Here is a 16,857-nt window from a genome sequence, read left to right on the forward strand (position 1 = left end):
CTAATTGGTCAACTAAATTAGCCATTTTTGTCATTTAGATTGGATAACCTAGGAAGAATGTTAGAATGATTGATCATATTTGTTAGCCTTATGTTTTTTTATTGCATAATGATGGAATTGACCCGTCATTTAGTCATAGTAATTGATGTAATAAATACGTATTAACTGCCGCATTCACTCATCTATCCCTCTCTTCATTCAGGTAAAATGTATCTTATTCATGCAGTTCAAGGTGATGCATTCAAGTCCCGCAGCAACGCACGGGCACATTTTCTAGTATAAACTAAAAAAATATATATACATGATTTCATGTGTTAAAGATTGTACTTATTCTTAAATAAAGGTTCTGCTGACAAATATGTCTAACAATATGATCTTAGAACTCATCTTTAAACTTTGTATAACTGAAATATTATTCATCAATTGTAACTTACCCTGTTGCTATTTGCCAATGACACAGGCTATGAAGATTGTACTTATTCTGTTCGTAGACGCAAGGCTAGAAATTAAGTTTGTGTGGGGTTAAATCAATTGATGCTATAGTATTTGTTAAAATTGTTAGATTTAGGGGTTTGGTAAATTGATTATAGTAATGTTGTTTGTGGTTTGGGTTATCCTTTTGTTTTCGATAGATGGTGCTTGATTGTGGTTTAAGTTTTTTTATTATTATTATATTCCCTCCACATTGCAAAATTCTGGTACTATTTGAGGATTTTGGTGTTGAAAGTCTAGGGTTTAGGGGAATGAAAAGAAGGGATGTCTGCGTTTCGGAAACGTGTTTTTAAGGTACCTTTAACTCCTAATTGCCATTTGGCATTCAATATATACTCTATTGCTTGCTGGGGTTTACCCTTTTGAGCATTTTATTACGCTTCTTCTTGCTCTCTGACTGAAAATTTTAAATGCTATAGGTGAATGCAAACATTGCAAAACCCGGTCTGAAAAACGGACGAAAGCCAGCATTTCGATTTGCTGCTGCAATGCAGAGGTGTGTTGAAAACTTTCCCAAATCCCCTGTGCTTACACAATTATACATGTGTGTATGTACAGCTTTATACATGCATTTGTGGAAATACATATGTTGGAGCCTGGTTTTTGTTTTAGATTTATATGCTGGTTGTCAGGTTCTGCCTATGCGAAGTTTATGTCTTTAATTAAATTTTTTTTTTTAAAGTAGCTCATGTTTTGCTTACCCGGCGGTGGTTATTCTGATTTAGTGGTTAAAAATGGAAATTTCACTCGCAGTAAGGGATTAATTGAGGTTCATGCATGCATCCTTGGTGTAAATTTGAGAGATGGAATAATATATGTGTGTCCCTTCTTTCGGTTTTTTATTGCATTGTCTAGGTGGTGAATTGCACGGAAATGGGGGAAGAGGGGTACAATTTATTTAATTTGAGCAAAACAATGACATTTAAGCTTAGTTGGTTAGTGAGGATTAGAACCAATAAGGCGCAATCTGTCTTTATCTAAAATCTGAATTCGTTGAATGATGAGAGAAATTGAGAAAGTAAAGAAAAGATGAAAGATGAAGCTACAAATATATGACAAACAATAATGATAGATCAATTCATCTATGTTGGTTTATTAAAGTTGGTCAAGCAAGCCTTTTGTTTTAATTGGGATATAGTTTGGTACTTTCGTACTAATTTCCATAGTTTATAGTAGTTAACCAACCAAAGGTGCTTTCTTTTCATTATTTTCCAATAATTTTTAGCCAGTTGACAATCTTAAAAGATTTACTTGGACACAACAAATCAGTGTATACACCTACCTAAGATATAATGCTAGATGTCTTTTTATAGTTGTCTCATATTATATAAAAAAAATTTAAGTACTCTCTGTGCATGAATTTGAAACTTTTTATAATTTCTAGAAAGAGAGACAATGCAATTGCGTTTTATTGTTAGAGAAAAAGATGTGTCTTGGGCTTGACTGATTAATGGGATTTCACTCGATTAGACCAAATTGATTTGATGTCTTTCTATTTGAAGTTGAGGAGTCAGATTGGTGGGAATCAATTTAGAGGCACGTCGTCTTCTAACTGGGTCATCGTCGTCTTCTTTCTTCACTTATGAGTTTTTTGGGTTGAAGGAGTCATCTGCTGCTCCTGGGATTTTCGGGGCCGTATTTGCGCCTTCTTCCGGTGTCGTTTATTGTTAAGTTCTAAAACCTTTGTAGACCTCATGTTCATTTCAGATTTTTGTATCAATCTTTGTATTATAATGGAATTGCAAATCAAGTATATCTTAGATTCTTAGTTGCATACTCACCTTCTCCCAACTATTATATTGTCTCTTGATTGGATGAATTTTTATAATTTCCTGGATCTATGGTTACAATGCTGTCTATCTTTTTTGTTCGTTCATGATTGTGTTGAATTTTTTTAAGGTTAAATGTGTCTTATTCATGTAGTTAAGGCTGGTGCATTCAAGTCCCGCAGCAACGCGCGGGATTTTCTCTAGTTACTCCTAATTCCTTCCGTTCATCGTTTCCCTCAACGGTTTTTCTTATATCTTCACTCTGATTTGGTTTTGTTGCTACCAGTTTGCCTCTACTCTATGCAAGCAGATAAACCTTGCTTCATATATATCCTTCTAAAAAGAACAGATGAATTGCCCTTATCTCAACACTGCTTCTATAAATTGCCCTTTGTACCAGTTTTTTGAAGACGGCCCAGCGGCCCACTACTAATTACCATCAATACTGACCTTAACTTAAGCACGTGTGCAATTCAATAGGTATGGTTTTATACAAAATTAAGGCCTCAAGGCAATTGGTAGTCGAACTTTCTATATAAGAGGATTTAAACTTCAACAAGTTTCCGATGTGGCCATGTGGGACATGCTTCAACACACTTAATTGGTATAAACGGAAAATACACTTCTTTGTGTGTTTTGGACAAAAGGCTGGTTTCTCCATAATCTAGACATCTTGGAGTCCAAGTACGAATCGTGCCGTCAGCTGCTTTGAAGTGGAAAAGCAGATGAACATGCACTGAGGATGAAGTCAAGTTTTGTTGTTATTATCAGGTTCTGTTTTGTCAAATGCTGTTTCTTATGGGATTCCTATATTTATTAACATGGAAAAGCAGATGAACATGCACTGAGGAGCAAGAAAATGGACCCGGATGAAGTCACCAGCAGAAGGATTCGCAGGAGAATAGACAGCAGGGATGTCAATATGGGAAGATCTAACTGTGCGCGTAATGAGATAACTCAGGTCGGACATGCACGCGTACGCGCCTAGGGTGTGGCAAGGGCTAGGGGCATTTACAGCATTGTGCACAACCTAATGCCTGCTCGTCCCAAATTTGAAGAGGAGCTAATTAAGAACTTTTCTGGTGAAGCAAAGAAGGCGCAAAGGAAAAGGTTCAGGCTATGGTGTTCAGAAAAGCTTGAGGCATTGAGGAACCTCATTTGGACTAGAGCAATGGTTTTCTTTTCTGAGTTGCATGTTTTCCGTTTCCTAGTGTCGTCGTTTTTGTCTTAGGTTTTTAAGGAAGCTTGGGTTGTTGGACTGAAACAATGCTTTTCTTAGTTGCATGCTTTTCGGTTTCGTATTGTTAAAATTTGGACTTGAATTTGATACTATGATTTGGAGCTTAGTATCAATCGAATTCGGATCGAGCTGAGGTGGGCTTTACACACACCAGGGTCCAGATTCATCAGCTAATGAGCCCATGAGTCCGTTTGGTCGCGGTAGGCAATATCCAAGCGCCTCGTCTGTTAGATCCATCTTAGGCTAATGAAATGGCTGGCCTGACCTGGGATCCAACCTGGTGAGATGAACCACACCTGAACGGGCTTCAAATAGTTGTCAAACCATACCTCAAACCCGAAATCAGATCCTCTCCGAATCTCACAATCTGGAGTCGACGGAGCGAGATATCCAAACCTTTCAAAAGAGGGAAGAGAGAGATTCGGACCCCTTGTGTGAGATGGGCCAATAAAATAAGCTAATAGAGACTGTATGATTTAAAATGAGTGATCTGAATCTTTGTGTCCGTCGATGCCGGACTGCGAGATTCAACTCGCCCATCCTTTTGGGCCCTATCACTCGAAGACTTGGTCGTCTTTGTTTAATCATGGAGGTCTGTTTTCCTATCTTTTCCACAATTGTGTCCATACTCTTAGAGAAATTTTTCATTGTGACGGAAACACGAGTGATATATCATGTGTTTTTATGTAAGTAATGTGAAATTTTATTTTTTAAGTTATTAACTTTTTTACATACATATTCTACCATTTGTATAATAACACATTATATATCAGCTCGTGTACCGATCACACTAAAAAATTTCTCCTACTGCTGCCCCGCTGTATCCGTCCTCAATCTCCATTCACTTTTCACATTTTCTTTGTGAGCCCCACTGTTGAATTTTGACTGGTGGACTTGAGTGGCCGGCACATGAGCGAGTCATGCTCGTATTTAATAAAGTCTTTTTGGTTTGGAACATTCATATATATTATATAATCATTCATAAGTGCTTAAGTAGAGTCATACAATGGACGAGGGACTAGAATAAGATGAAAAGAGATTTGAGAGAGACAAATCAACGGATTATTATTAATCACATCAATATTAATCCAACTTGCAATATTACAAAAAATTGAGAGAGAATGAGTTCTATCACAGAAACTCTCAGTGTCATTATCTATAGAACTAATCATTATATTATTTTCTCAAAGTGAAGATATTTTTGCATTTTTCATAAGTCTCTTATCACTTGAAGACTTAGTCGTCTTTGTTTGGTCCCGGAGGTCTGTTTTCAGATTGGACACCACCTGTATCTAGGGATGGGCAATGGTTATGTGGTTATGTTCATATCCGCATAACCGTTTACCCGTTGGGTAATTACATAAATGGTTATACCCATAACCATAACCGTTTATAAACGGTTATCCATACCCATAACCGTGTACCCATTTACCCATAACCATTTACCCATTTAACCATAACCATAACCATTTACCCGTTTACCTATTTTTTCGCCCGTTTATCCTTTTTTTACCCATTTACCTTTTTTTTTTGCCCGTCTACATTATTTTTTTTAACAATTTGAAAATTACAAAAGAAAAATTTGTCATAATTTTTATTTTCTGACAATTAAACACCGTTATAAGTACATTTTAGCATACATTTCCCTATTTTAATCATTTAAGTCCTCATATAATTCCAATAATTGAAATAATAGTTTACGAACGATATTTTTCTGTATAGCAACCAATCAGTTTTTTTTATTCTGTATAGCAACCAATAAATTATGGAAGTTCAGGAACCTGAGAAAATTGAGCCTAAGGGAAGAGTAAAAGTAGAGCTTTTTTATTTCTGAATTCCCGAATGATTTTTAAAGCACCAGACCCTTTGGCAACAACTCATAAATCTGTGTTTCTGATAACAAAAAACAACCATACGAAACCAACCAAATTTCATCTAATTCATCACATGAGTTAACCCTCTATTATTTCATATAATTTCATCTAATTGAAATATGTGTTTTGAACACGTTCAATCACAAAGTATCATCGACTCATTGTCATCAAAAGAGGCCTACAAAAGAAATGTATAATTGAATTAGTATGCATAAATTGAATGAGTATCACCAATAACTCCAAAGTAAAAAAATAAATAAAGATTAGTTTTTCCATATTCACATCAGTATCATCATCGAACGAAGAAGTCGAGAGTAAGGCACGATCACGTCATTCACAAGCGATCCTTGGTCCTCCTTCAACCGCCCAAAATCGCAAACAAGCAGTACACAATTTTTGACTTTGTCAATCACTTTGTACAGAGCATTGGGGTCCAAAACCATGATCACATGGTCTCGGCCATTGTTCCTCTTCCAGTACTTCTGCGATTCCAGCCACTCAATCAAGGCCACCTGATTCTCCTCGTCGCTGTACAACAGCTTCTCCGACCCAGAAGCCTGTTGCGCCGGGTTAACAATCAGGCTCAATGACGAGAAGAACGACACATAGAACAAGTTTGCCTCTTCCGGATCCAATACCCTCTTAACGGGCGAACCGACCCGTTCCGATTCGGGTTTGAGCAGGTCCTGAAACAGGTACCACTCACCCATGTGCTGGTGACCCGGGTACTTGAGCTTCGAAACGTCGTCGTAGGGCCGGCCACCGCGAGCCAACGAATGATGCTCGATGACTTCGTAAGTGAACCGCTTAGGGAGATCGTAGAGGTACACTTTAACGGGCTTTCCGGGTAAATTAAGCTGATTTTCCAGGGTAGCAAACACGTCGGAGGAGATCGAATTGGACGCCGCGGAGGAGAAGGAGGGGAATGCGTTCTCGACCTTGGAAGTGGCGGTGGGAAGGTGTTGAGGAAGGTGTATAGGACGACGACACCGACGATGGTGGCGAAGGATTGCTTGAGGAGAGAGAGGCGCAGAGAGAGAGCGACGGAGAGAGAGGCGCAGAGAGAGAGAGCGACGGAGAGAGAGAGTGACGAAGTCGAGAGGCGGAGAGAGAGAGAGAGTGACGGAGTTGTAACTTATTCTATGAGGGTTTTTAATTTTTTTTTAATTTTACATATATTAAATTAAATGGGTAAATGGATACCGTTATAACCATAAATATTACCCATAACCGATAGATACCCGTTATAACCGCGGATAATACCCATAACCGCCCATTTAAATTTCATGGATAAACGGTTATACCCATAACCGTTTATTTGTCTAAATGGTTACCCATAACCATAACCGTCAACTTTAAATAGACGGGTAACCGCGATTACCCATGCCCATGGGTATTTTGCCCATCCCTACCTGTATCCGTCCTCAATCTGCATGTACTTTTCAAATTTTCTTTGTGAGCCCCATTATTGAATTTTGACTGGTGGACTTGAATGGCTGGCAGATGCGTGAGTCATGCTCGTATTTACTAGTCTTTTTGGTTTGGAACATTCATATATATATAGGAAACCTTTCACAAGAGGGATTCCCATTTTTTCAAAAAAAAATGAGGACACGCTCTCCACCGTTAGATTGACTTTAATGAAATTGTGTGGTTGAGATTAAAACACAGACCATAGAATCTCAATCACATGATTTCATTAAAGTTAAATCCAACAGCGGGGAACGTGTTCCTATTTTTTTGAAAAAATGGGGATCCCTCCCCTTAAGATCCTTGTGTGTGTATATATATATATATATATTATATTATATTATATTTTGGAACCTAGAATCTCGAGTATAGTGATAAATATTCTTAATTATTTAAATTACAAGTCCTTTGTTGATTTGAAACATTTATAAGTGCTTAAGTAAGTAGAATCATAAAACAGACGAGGGATGAGAGTAGGATGAAAAGAGATTTGAGAGAGACAAATCAGCGGGCCATTACATCAATATTGCTTCAACTTGCAACATTACAAAGAGTTGAGAGAGACAATAAATTCTATCACAAAAAATCTCGATATCATTATATATAAAACTATTCATTATATTATTTTTTTCAAAGTGAAATTTTTTTATTTTTTTATTTTTTGAGTTTGGCCACGATATGTGTAGGTTCGGAGAAATTATTCCGTAGGCTCGGAGATATTTTTGTGTGTGACGTAGCGAGGTCTGAGGTCATGTCGGGCTGATGGGTAACACTGACTTTAAAAAATGGGGTAGACGCATTTAATTCCAGGCAAAAACTTAGAGAATGACAGGCACATGGTTCACACACATTTACTTGAAGATATAACAGGGACCAATGCTTTACTAAGAAATATAGCTAATCAGTCAAGCCAAGTTGAAAAATAGGTGCTGTTGCAATGGCAGTGGCTCTTTCTGTAGAGATGCTTTTGTTCTCCTCTTTGTTTTTGCTACCAATTTCTGTGATTTCCCAAAATAATGGAAGCGTAGCAGTTGGGAGTTCTCTAACTGCAACTACAGGCGACTCCTCATGGCTTTCTCCATCCGGTGATTTCGCGTTTGGATTTTCGCCCCTCGGAAACAATGATCTTTTCTTGCTTTCGATATGGTATGCGAAAATCCGAGACACCGTAGTTTGGTATGCATATGAGGATAACAACCCTGTAGTTGCACGTGGGGGATCAGTTCTGAAATTGACTGCCAGTGGACTAGTTCTTAACAATCCTCAGGGTGCAGAGATATGGAAATCCGAAACAACCTCCCCGATTGTTGCGAACGGGGTGATGAATGACACCGGAAACTTTGTCCTTCAAGACGAAAACTCGGGGAGCTTGTGGGAGACCTTCAGCAATCCTACAGACACCGTTTTGCCTGGACAGAGAATTGAGAGAAACGGGAAGCTTTCGTGTAGACAATCGGAGACGAACTACACAAAAGGGCCGTTCCAGCTACAATTGAAATCTGATGGAAACCTCGTGCTCAGCATCTTGACAGCAGATAATGCCGAAATCGTTTACTTCGACACGAACACCACCAACGGGAGTGTGCCAGGTAGTCAAGGCAAACAATTGGTGTTCAACAGCTTAGGGGACATGTTTGTTCTGAGAGAAAATGGTGGAAATTACACTTTTCCGGGGACAAAGGGAGTGTCGGTGAGGGTCAACCACGTGTCGGTGGGGGACAACTACGTAAGGGCGACTCTGGATTTTGATGGGATTTTCGCTTTATATTCTCACCCGAAAAACGTCAATGGAATTGCAAGCTGGAGTAGTCCTATGTGGTACATGCCGGATGATTTTTGCAAACGGGGCGCTGGTGTTTGCGGTAACAACAGTACCTGTGAGCTCAACACAGATAAAAGGCCAACCTGCAAATGCCAAAAAGGGTTTTCTTTTCTTGATCCGAAGGATATATACCGAGGCTGCAAACGCGTGGAATCAGTATTATTAGGTACCTCTTATCTTTATTAATGTTGTTTTAAGTTCTTTTCTCTGTCTCGGTTTTTTCTTCATTTTCCTTAAGAAACCTGCAAGACCTAGTTCATCCAAAAATTGAAGACAATTAATGCATACATGCGTACATGTGCGTGTGTTACACTGATTGCCATATGTTGCTAGCTAATTGTTTATGATGCAGCAGATAAATGGGTTTGGATTGGCATTTCTATAGCTGCTGCTCTAGTGCTTTGCACCGCGTACTATCTACTCCGACGAAGAAAATCAGCCCTTGCATCAGCTGGTATATTTCTTTAAATCATGTGCACCAGTAAGACAGGATTATTATTCACATCTTTGACAATTGTTGTCTCCATTGAAACTTTAATTTCTTATAATTGATCTGTATAGGTGAGAACCGGACAGAGATTGAGAACGAAATGCCTATCTTAATGAAATCTAATCGACCTACTGATGATGTTAATGGCCTCCAAAATGATGGGAAGATAGGACATCATGATTTAAGGGAGTTTAGCCATTCATCCATCTCGGCTGCCACAAAAAAATTTGCTGAAGAAAACAGGCTAGGAGAAGAAGGGTTTGAACCGGTTTATAAGGTAACATTTTGAAAAAACAAAAATTTCTGCTTCTAATTCAAAAGCTGTTAAGAAAAAAAGAAGAAAAAAAAAGGAATTAGCTTCATTGCCTAAAGATGACAGCAAAAACATGATATGGATTATCAATTCAGGGGAAGGAGATGGGACGAGAAATAGCTGTGAAGAGGCTTTCAAAAAGTTCGGGACAAAGAAATTCGGAGTTCAAGACTGAATTGAGACTCATACATAAGCTCCAACGCACAATACATGAGCTCCAACGCACAAACCTTGTTCAGCTCTTTGGATTTTGCATTCATGAGGACGAGAGGATGTTGATATACGAATACATGCCAAACAAAAGCTTAGACTACTTTATTTTTGGTTTGGAATCAATACTACTTTTGTCTTAGCACTTGATTTTATTTGTTTAATTTGTGAGTGTAAAAACATATTGAGTATTGTTACTTAACTCTCTTTACATTGTGACAGATTCAACCAGAGGTAGGCAACTCGATTGGAAGAAGCGTTTCGGTATAATAGAAGGAATCACTCAAGGATTGCTTTGCTTGCACCAACACTCGAGAATGAGAGTAATTTATGGAGATTTGAAAGCTAGTAATATACTAATCGACGAAAACATGAACCCTAAAATTGCATATTTTGGATTGGCAAGGATAACCCACACTGAATTGGAAGCAAGTACTAGTACGATTGTCGGGACAGTGTAAGTAAATGTGTATAAATTCTTAATGGTCATGGCTTCTGCTTTTGGTTGTTAAGCATGTATTTTTGTAGATGTGTACTAATTGATGAATTTTTTCTTTTCCATTTTTTCCAGTCCTGAGACCATTGAAGGAATCGTTCCTGTAAAAACCGACGTCTACGATCTCGGGGTGCTAATACTTGAAATCATAAGCGGCCAGAAAATCAACCGCTTCGGCAATGATGATCCCTTACACAATTTAGTAAGCTATGTATGTAACCCAAATTTCTAGCTGCAGATTATATTCTTCTTTTTAAGGTCTGCTAGGGATGGCCATCCAAGCGCGCCTTTGATGGTTTGTGGGACCTCACTTCCATCAACGGCGGTTGTGAATGACTATCAGTAGCATTTCATTATTGTGATATCCTAGCTAAATGATCATGTTAACATTGTTTCAGGCATGGGGGTTATGGAAAGAAAATGCAGGGCTAGAACTAATGGATCCAGCTCTAGGCGACTCGTGTAACGAGAATCAACTGTTAAGATGCATCCATGTCGGTCTACTGTGCGTGGAGGAAAACGCAGCCGATCGACCCACCATGTCGGTTGTGATACCGATGTTGAGAGACGAAAGCACGGAGCGGCCTAAACCCAAAAAGCCGGCATATTACGCACAAGGAAATGTGGACTGAACTGGTATACGTGAAACGGGAGAGCAAACTGGATCGATAAATGGTTTGTCTCATTCCGACATTGGTGGGTGTTAAGAAATCAATCAACAATCCTGTAATAAACCATTGTTCCCATTGATAAAGTAGATCCGGTAACGAAAACAAAAATCATCGATTAAGTGGAATATTGTATAATACTTTTTGCTGATTTCTAGTTGAAATGTTATGCCCATAAATTTTGCTAATTTTTTTTTAAGTCGCATAATTGTCATGCATGTTAGCTATGTTGAAGATCAACACCAGCCCAATTGGTGTTTGGATGCTTGACAACTCTAGCAAAATACTACGGCAGTGGTACTAGCTAGAAGGTTCTGGAGATTCAAATATGCGTGGGAGGTAGATGGTCACGGTGAATGCACCTAAAATGCTAGACGGTTCTAGCTCCAAAGTCGGTTACCTATTTAGAATTATCTAAACAAATATCTTAAGATTGTTGTGATGGAATGTCAGTGAAAATTCTAGAAAGTAATATAAGTTAGTGGCTGGAAATGCACAAGCCAAGTCCGCCGACTTTGGTTAGGTCGGTTATGCCATGTATAAATATATTGAGTTTTAACGAAAAACTCACGCTACTGTTCACTTTAACGCAAAATCACATTTTTACACAAAAAAGATCAATCTGATACTCTTTATTTTACCCTTTATTTTATCCTTATCGTTAAAACTCAAAGTTTTCAAGTCTTTTTTATTAGTTTTCCTATAAATAAGGAGTTTTAACGAAAAGTCTGCGGTACTGTTCACTTTAACGAAAAACCATATTTTTACACTAAAAAGTCAAACCTGATACTATGTGATCAAGCAAGTAGGCAATCAAGTGAGAGTGAGAAGCAAGTGTAATTTTGTGAGGAGTGAGTGGGTTAGAGTTTGTCTCTAAAAGTGAAAAAGTGTCATAGCTTTTAAAATGCGTCATTGAAATTGTGTTGTAATATTTCGTGCGTAAGTAATTTGTTTACTTGTTTTGTCTCTTCAACCTTTGTGTTAAAGTTGTGTACTCTAATTTTCCTCAACAAGCTATTCCACATCAGGGGAAGAAAAATAATGAGATTAAATGCGATTACCCCATTATAACTAATACCAAAGTCTTTGTGATAAAATTTCACACTTGACGGATTAGGGAAATGATAATTATTAAGTTGGGGACAATATTGATGTCGTTAGAGAGGGGCCACCGCCTCCTGGCCCGTCGACCTGAAAAATTGAACAATGCACGCCATGTCAATTTCTGCCAAGTTTCCATGATCTTCATTTGAAGAAATTGAATTAGGGTTGGCTGCGGGCTGTTGGAATTTTGACAAAGGAAGAGAAAAAGAAAAACTATAAATTTCGAAACTAAGAGGTTGACTTCAAAGGAGTTCACTGTAAAACCAGTTGGTAATATAAGAGTATATCAACTTACTTATAAGTTTGTTGACCCTAAAAACTACCAAGCCTACGTGGCGTGCAGGCCGAGTAATTAATAAGCTAACTACGTCATTTGGTTGTGTGCGGGGCGTGCAGGTCGGCCAGGGAGTAAAATGTGTTGATGTGTGTTAAGCGCACTGCTGACTTCTTGATCTTGCGACTGCGGCCGAGGAAGGAACACGCCTCGGCCCTTGGGTTCTAGAGCCTGAAGACAAGGCTGCTAGTTCTGCGAAGTTCAATAACAAATTCGGCTGTCAATGTACCGAATGTAGTAACCTGGTAACACCTCACTTCGCCGATAAGGCTAATGAGATGAGCTCTGCCAATAAGGATTCAAAAATCCTTCTCGACTGAGACTTGGATAGATAACCAGTCGGCCTCGACGCAGTGCTGTTTATCCAAACTGAAGGTGTTCCGCGATCGGCTGGTTCTACGACGATAGTGCTGTTTATCCAAATTGAAGGTATCACCGGTTGCCTTCACAGTGCTGTTTATCCAAACTGAAGATGTGTCGGCGGAAAAAGAAAATAAAAATCTCAAGGTTGTTGAGAAGTTTCGCGTAGAGCGAGAGGTTGCGCAAGGCAGTTTGTGTGTTGAGTTGGAGAGGTTCTTCCATTGCACTGAGTTTGGTATTTATAGGGTTAGATATCATTCTCACGATCGAGTTAAAACCATACTCGGATTAAGACTTCTTATTCTGATCCAAATTTATTTTGACCAACCTACTTCCATTAGGACTTTGAATCTGACCCTCTTTTTAGGTTGTATTCATTTCCAGGCTTAAACGCCCTCACCCGGCCGAGTATCTTTACTGCATTAGAACTCAACTACCTGTCCCTCCATCTCGCGATATGACTCACCTTCTTCCTACTCTTCTGGAGAACTCTTTTTTAATAGGACCTTGCCGACCTTGGTTAGGCGGCCCATAAACTGATCGACTCATAGCGATCCTTGAACAAAGCTTCTGGGCAGAGATCAATTATAAATTTGGCCCAAACCAGTAATTTTGGGCCCAAACATTACCCCTTTGCTTCTGAGGTCGTCGACCTACAATTCTTATTCGAGCCTCGGCCTTGAAGAAGTGAAATTGACCTTTGGCACTAATGACAAACATTGAACCGTCTCGAGAATCCACCACCATGCGTATTTATGAGACGTGATTTCACGATCTCGATTCTTCCCAATGTCCTGCGACGTGTCGATTCCTTGGTTACCCTAGTAGCTTTTAATGATAACCCTAAAGACATGTGGCCGTCGAAACGTCTTTCACCACTAAATCCGCCGCCTCACGCAATCGTACGTCATCGAGACCCCAAAAACTTCAGTCTTTTCATCTGGATTTTGAAATTCAAACACTTAAACTTCATCCCAGAACGCTTATAAATACTTAAATTCCTCTCATTTGTACTTTACGCTTCCAGAAACCTTGAACACCTTTTCATCATTTTGCTTTCTAGCTTCCCGGAAAACTCGAAACTCTAACCCAAAAATTCTTCCTTTAAACATAGAAATCTTCCTTTAAACCCAGAAATCTTCAAACCTTCATCAATGGCTTCCTTCATCTCTAAGCTCTCTGACGAATGCAACAAATGCAAGGACATCAACGACCGGAGTGCTGTCAAAACTCTAAGTTTTGAGAGCGATTTGAGTGCTACTCACCAAAGTTTGGGGCCGCTTTTTAAGGACGCAGTGCCATCGCCCAACACTTCCCTCTTCAAAACTCACTGCTTGGCACACTTGTTGCAAGGGTTTGATTGGCCGAAGTGGGACCCAACAAAGCCTCAAAGAGCCTGGTCTATGACCAACGCCAACTGGGCGGCTTGGGTCGACCAGATGGAGAAATTCTTTGGTAAAGAATGGAAAACTCTTGGCATCTATGATGACATTAAGGTTTCAATTGTGGAGATCGCCATGGATAAAGAACTCCTTATGGCAGCATTAAGTCTCTGGTGCTCGACCACCAACACCATGATACTTCATTTCGGCCCTATCGGCCTCACCATCCTCAACGTCTTTGCTATCCTTGGAACTCATCCCTCTGGCATCCCATTAGATGCCGCCCTTTTTGGGTGTCAGTCGAATCTTGACCTCAAAGCACTTTTTGACGAACGGGCCATCGAAACGCTGAGCCAGGACGGCCAAGAGCCTCCAAAACAAGAAGTTCAGAAGTTGCACAAGAACTTCTTCAACTATAACACCCTTATCCTCCACTTTGCCTGCCGAGGGGAGGCGAGTCTACGGAAGGGAGAACACGAAGCCTTCCTGTTTTATTGGTACAACAAGTTTATCTGTTGTACCAAGTTGAACAAATGCTTGGTCGAGAATATGCCGGTGGCTGAAGCCCTGGCTAGTGGCCATACCTTGGCGCCTCCTCAGTGAGCCCAAGAAGTATTCAAATATTTCTTTGGCTTAGATGAACTTTCTGACGATGAATTTTTAATATGTCGTCGTCAAGAGTACCCTTCCTTCATCAAGCTTCTAACATCAGCATGGAGTGAAAGTGAAGATGCTGATCTTCGTCAAAACTGGGGGTCGATCGTGTTAACACGCGATCTTCCCTTTGGCTGCGACGCCCGTCAAACGAGTTGGGAGGTCTACCACCCCCACTTTACTACCCGACAACTCCACTACCTCCAAGGTTGTCCGGTGCCTTTACTCACTTTCCGCACCCTCCTAAGTCGAGGACGCTTCACTGGTTCTTCAGACAGGGAATGCAGAGATACTGAGAAAGAGTTTCAGGAACGATGCATAAAATTTCGCCTCCGAACAACTGTCCCTAAATCTCTCGGCACTGACACCTTTGGTGACTGGTGGGAAGAATACACTCAAGACTTTTTTGGGACTTTTTCAGGACTTCTTATTCTGATCCAAATTTATTTCGACCAATCCTACTTCCATTAGGACTTTGAATCCGACCCTCTTTTTAGGTTGTATTCATTTCCAGGCTTAAACGCCCTCACCCGGCTGAGTATCTTTACTGCATTAGAACTCAACTGCCTGTCTTTCTATCTCGTGATAGGAATCACCTTCTTCCTACTCTTCTGGAGAACTCTTTTTTAATAGGACCTGGCCGACCTTGGTTAGGCCATCTCCAACCGAAGGGTCCAGAGGGCCAGAGGGCCGAAAATAGCCCTAAAATCGTCTCCAACCGAGGGCTAGGCCAGAGGGCTCGGGAATCTGGGAGGGCCCCATGGGATCGGAGAGGGCTGGAGGGCTGGCTATTTTTTTTTTAATGTTTCTCATTTCTGTCGGTTATAACCGACAGAAATAATATAATATATATTATTTCTGTTGGTTATAACCGACAGAAATAACAATTTGAATTTAAACTTCCAACGGCTAGCGCCACTAGCCGTTGTAAACCTTTTTTTTATATTTTTTTTATGAATTTAAACCTTTTTTTTTCTTATTTTTTTCTATAACTTCTTATAACTTCTATTTTACAAAATTTGTTTCAATTTTTTTTAATTCTATTTTTTTCCTATAACTTATATTGTACAAAATTTGGTTCATATTTTTTTCATATAACTTCTATTTTACAAAATTTGTTTCATATATTTTTTTTAAATTCCATTTTTTTCCTATAACTTCTATTTCACAAAATTTGTTTCATATTTTTTTTAAATTCTATTTTTTTCCTATAACTTCTATTTTACAAAATTTGTCATATTTTTTTAAATTCCATTTTTTTTAAATTCCATTTTTTACATCATGTTGACGTCACTTAGCCGTTGGATTTGAATTTAAATTGTAGTTTTTAAATAATAAATTATGTTTGGCCCTATGGCCCTTTGTCACTCGGTTGGAGACGGTTTTTTGTGACAGGGCTAAAACGAGCCCTCTGGCCCTCGGTTGGAGACAGAGGCAAATATGGCCCTGTACTATTCATTAAAATATTAATATCTTGGAGAATCTTGGAGGGCCAGAGGGCTAAAACGAACCCTCTGGCCAGCCATCGGTTAGAGATGGCCTTAGGCGGCCCATAAACCGATCGGCTCATAGCGATCCTTGAACAAGGCTTCTGAGCCGAGATCAATTATAAATTTGGCCCAAACCATTAATTTTGGGCCCAAACAAAGTTCATACAAGGTCTTTCCATCCATCATTATCAGATTCATTCTTAACATTAGGAACAAAACCTTTTGCTTTACACTTACTATCACATCCCAATCTTGACTCTGTCGTAGTCTTGACTCTACTGTAGCACGATATTATCCATTTTAGGCCACGCTCTCACGGTTTTGCTTCTGAGAACTCATACGATTAAGAGTTTCAATGAAACTCGAAGCCAGTGAGTTCCCAAAAGGCTTCGTGCTATATGGAGGGAAGCATGTACATATAAGGCACATCGCCCCCTCTCTATTGGTCGGTGTGAGATGTTACAATTATTGTTACACCCCACTCCCGATTTTAAAAGAAATTTTAGGTTTTTATTTAAAATTGTCTATACGACCTTAATAGGTGTGCCCAAGGGGGCCATTGCTTTTGGGTTTGTTCCCCTGGCCCCAATCTCTCTTCAGTTTTCATTCTCTCCCTTTCCCGTAACTCTCTCCTCTTTACTCGAGCTCTCTCTGTGCAAGCTCCTCCCCTTTTCTCTGAAACTCACACA

General features: G+C 39.5%; 2 protein-coding genes and 1 long non-coding RNA gene across 3 annotated transcripts; 2 read left to right on the top strand and 1 right to left on the bottom strand.

Annotated features, from left to right (window-relative positions):
- Nucleotides 1–385: 385 nt before the first annotated feature.
- LOC126592501 (uncharacterized) lies at nucleotides 386–3,028 on the top strand. Its single transcript, XR_007612658.1, has 3 exons — nucleotides 386–988; nucleotides 1,995–2,158; nucleotides 2,976–3,028. It is a non-coding gene; the product is annotated as an uncharacterized LOC126592501 (long non-coding RNA).
- Nucleotides 3,029–5,653: 2,625 nt separating this feature from the next.
- On the bottom strand, nucleotides 5,654–6,085 carry LOC126592266 (probable arabinosyltransferase ARAD2). Its single transcript, XM_050257981.1, has one exon. It carries the CDS (start codon nucleotides 6,083–6,085, stop codon nucleotides 5,654–5,656), a length of 432 nt encoding a protein of 143 aa, XP_050113938.1.
- Nucleotides 6,086–7,777: 1,692 nt separating this feature from the next.
- On the top strand, nucleotides 7,778–10,992 carry LOC126594053 (G-type lectin S-receptor-like serine/threonine-protein kinase At4g27290). Its single transcript, XM_050260255.1, has 7 exons — nucleotides 7,778–8,833; nucleotides 9,020–9,121; nucleotides 9,229–9,434; nucleotides 9,566–9,794; nucleotides 9,903–10,137; nucleotides 10,252–10,387; nucleotides 10,575–10,992. The coding sequence occupies exons 1-7, from the start codon at nucleotides 7,783–7,785 to the stop codon at nucleotides 10,806–10,808; spliced, it is 2,193 nt and encodes a 730-aa protein (XP_050116212.1). The 5' UTR covers nucleotides 7,778–7,782; the 3' UTR covers nucleotides 10,809–10,992.
- The last annotated feature ends 5,865 nt before the right edge of the window (nucleotides 10,993–16,857 follow it).

This window comes from Malus sylvestris, chromosome 12 (genome assembly GCF_916048215.2).
Source record: "Malus sylvestris chromosome 12, drMalSylv7.2, whole genome shotgun sequence".
NCBI lineage: Eukaryota > Viridiplantae > Streptophyta > Magnoliopsida > Rosales > Rosaceae > Malus > Malus sylvestris.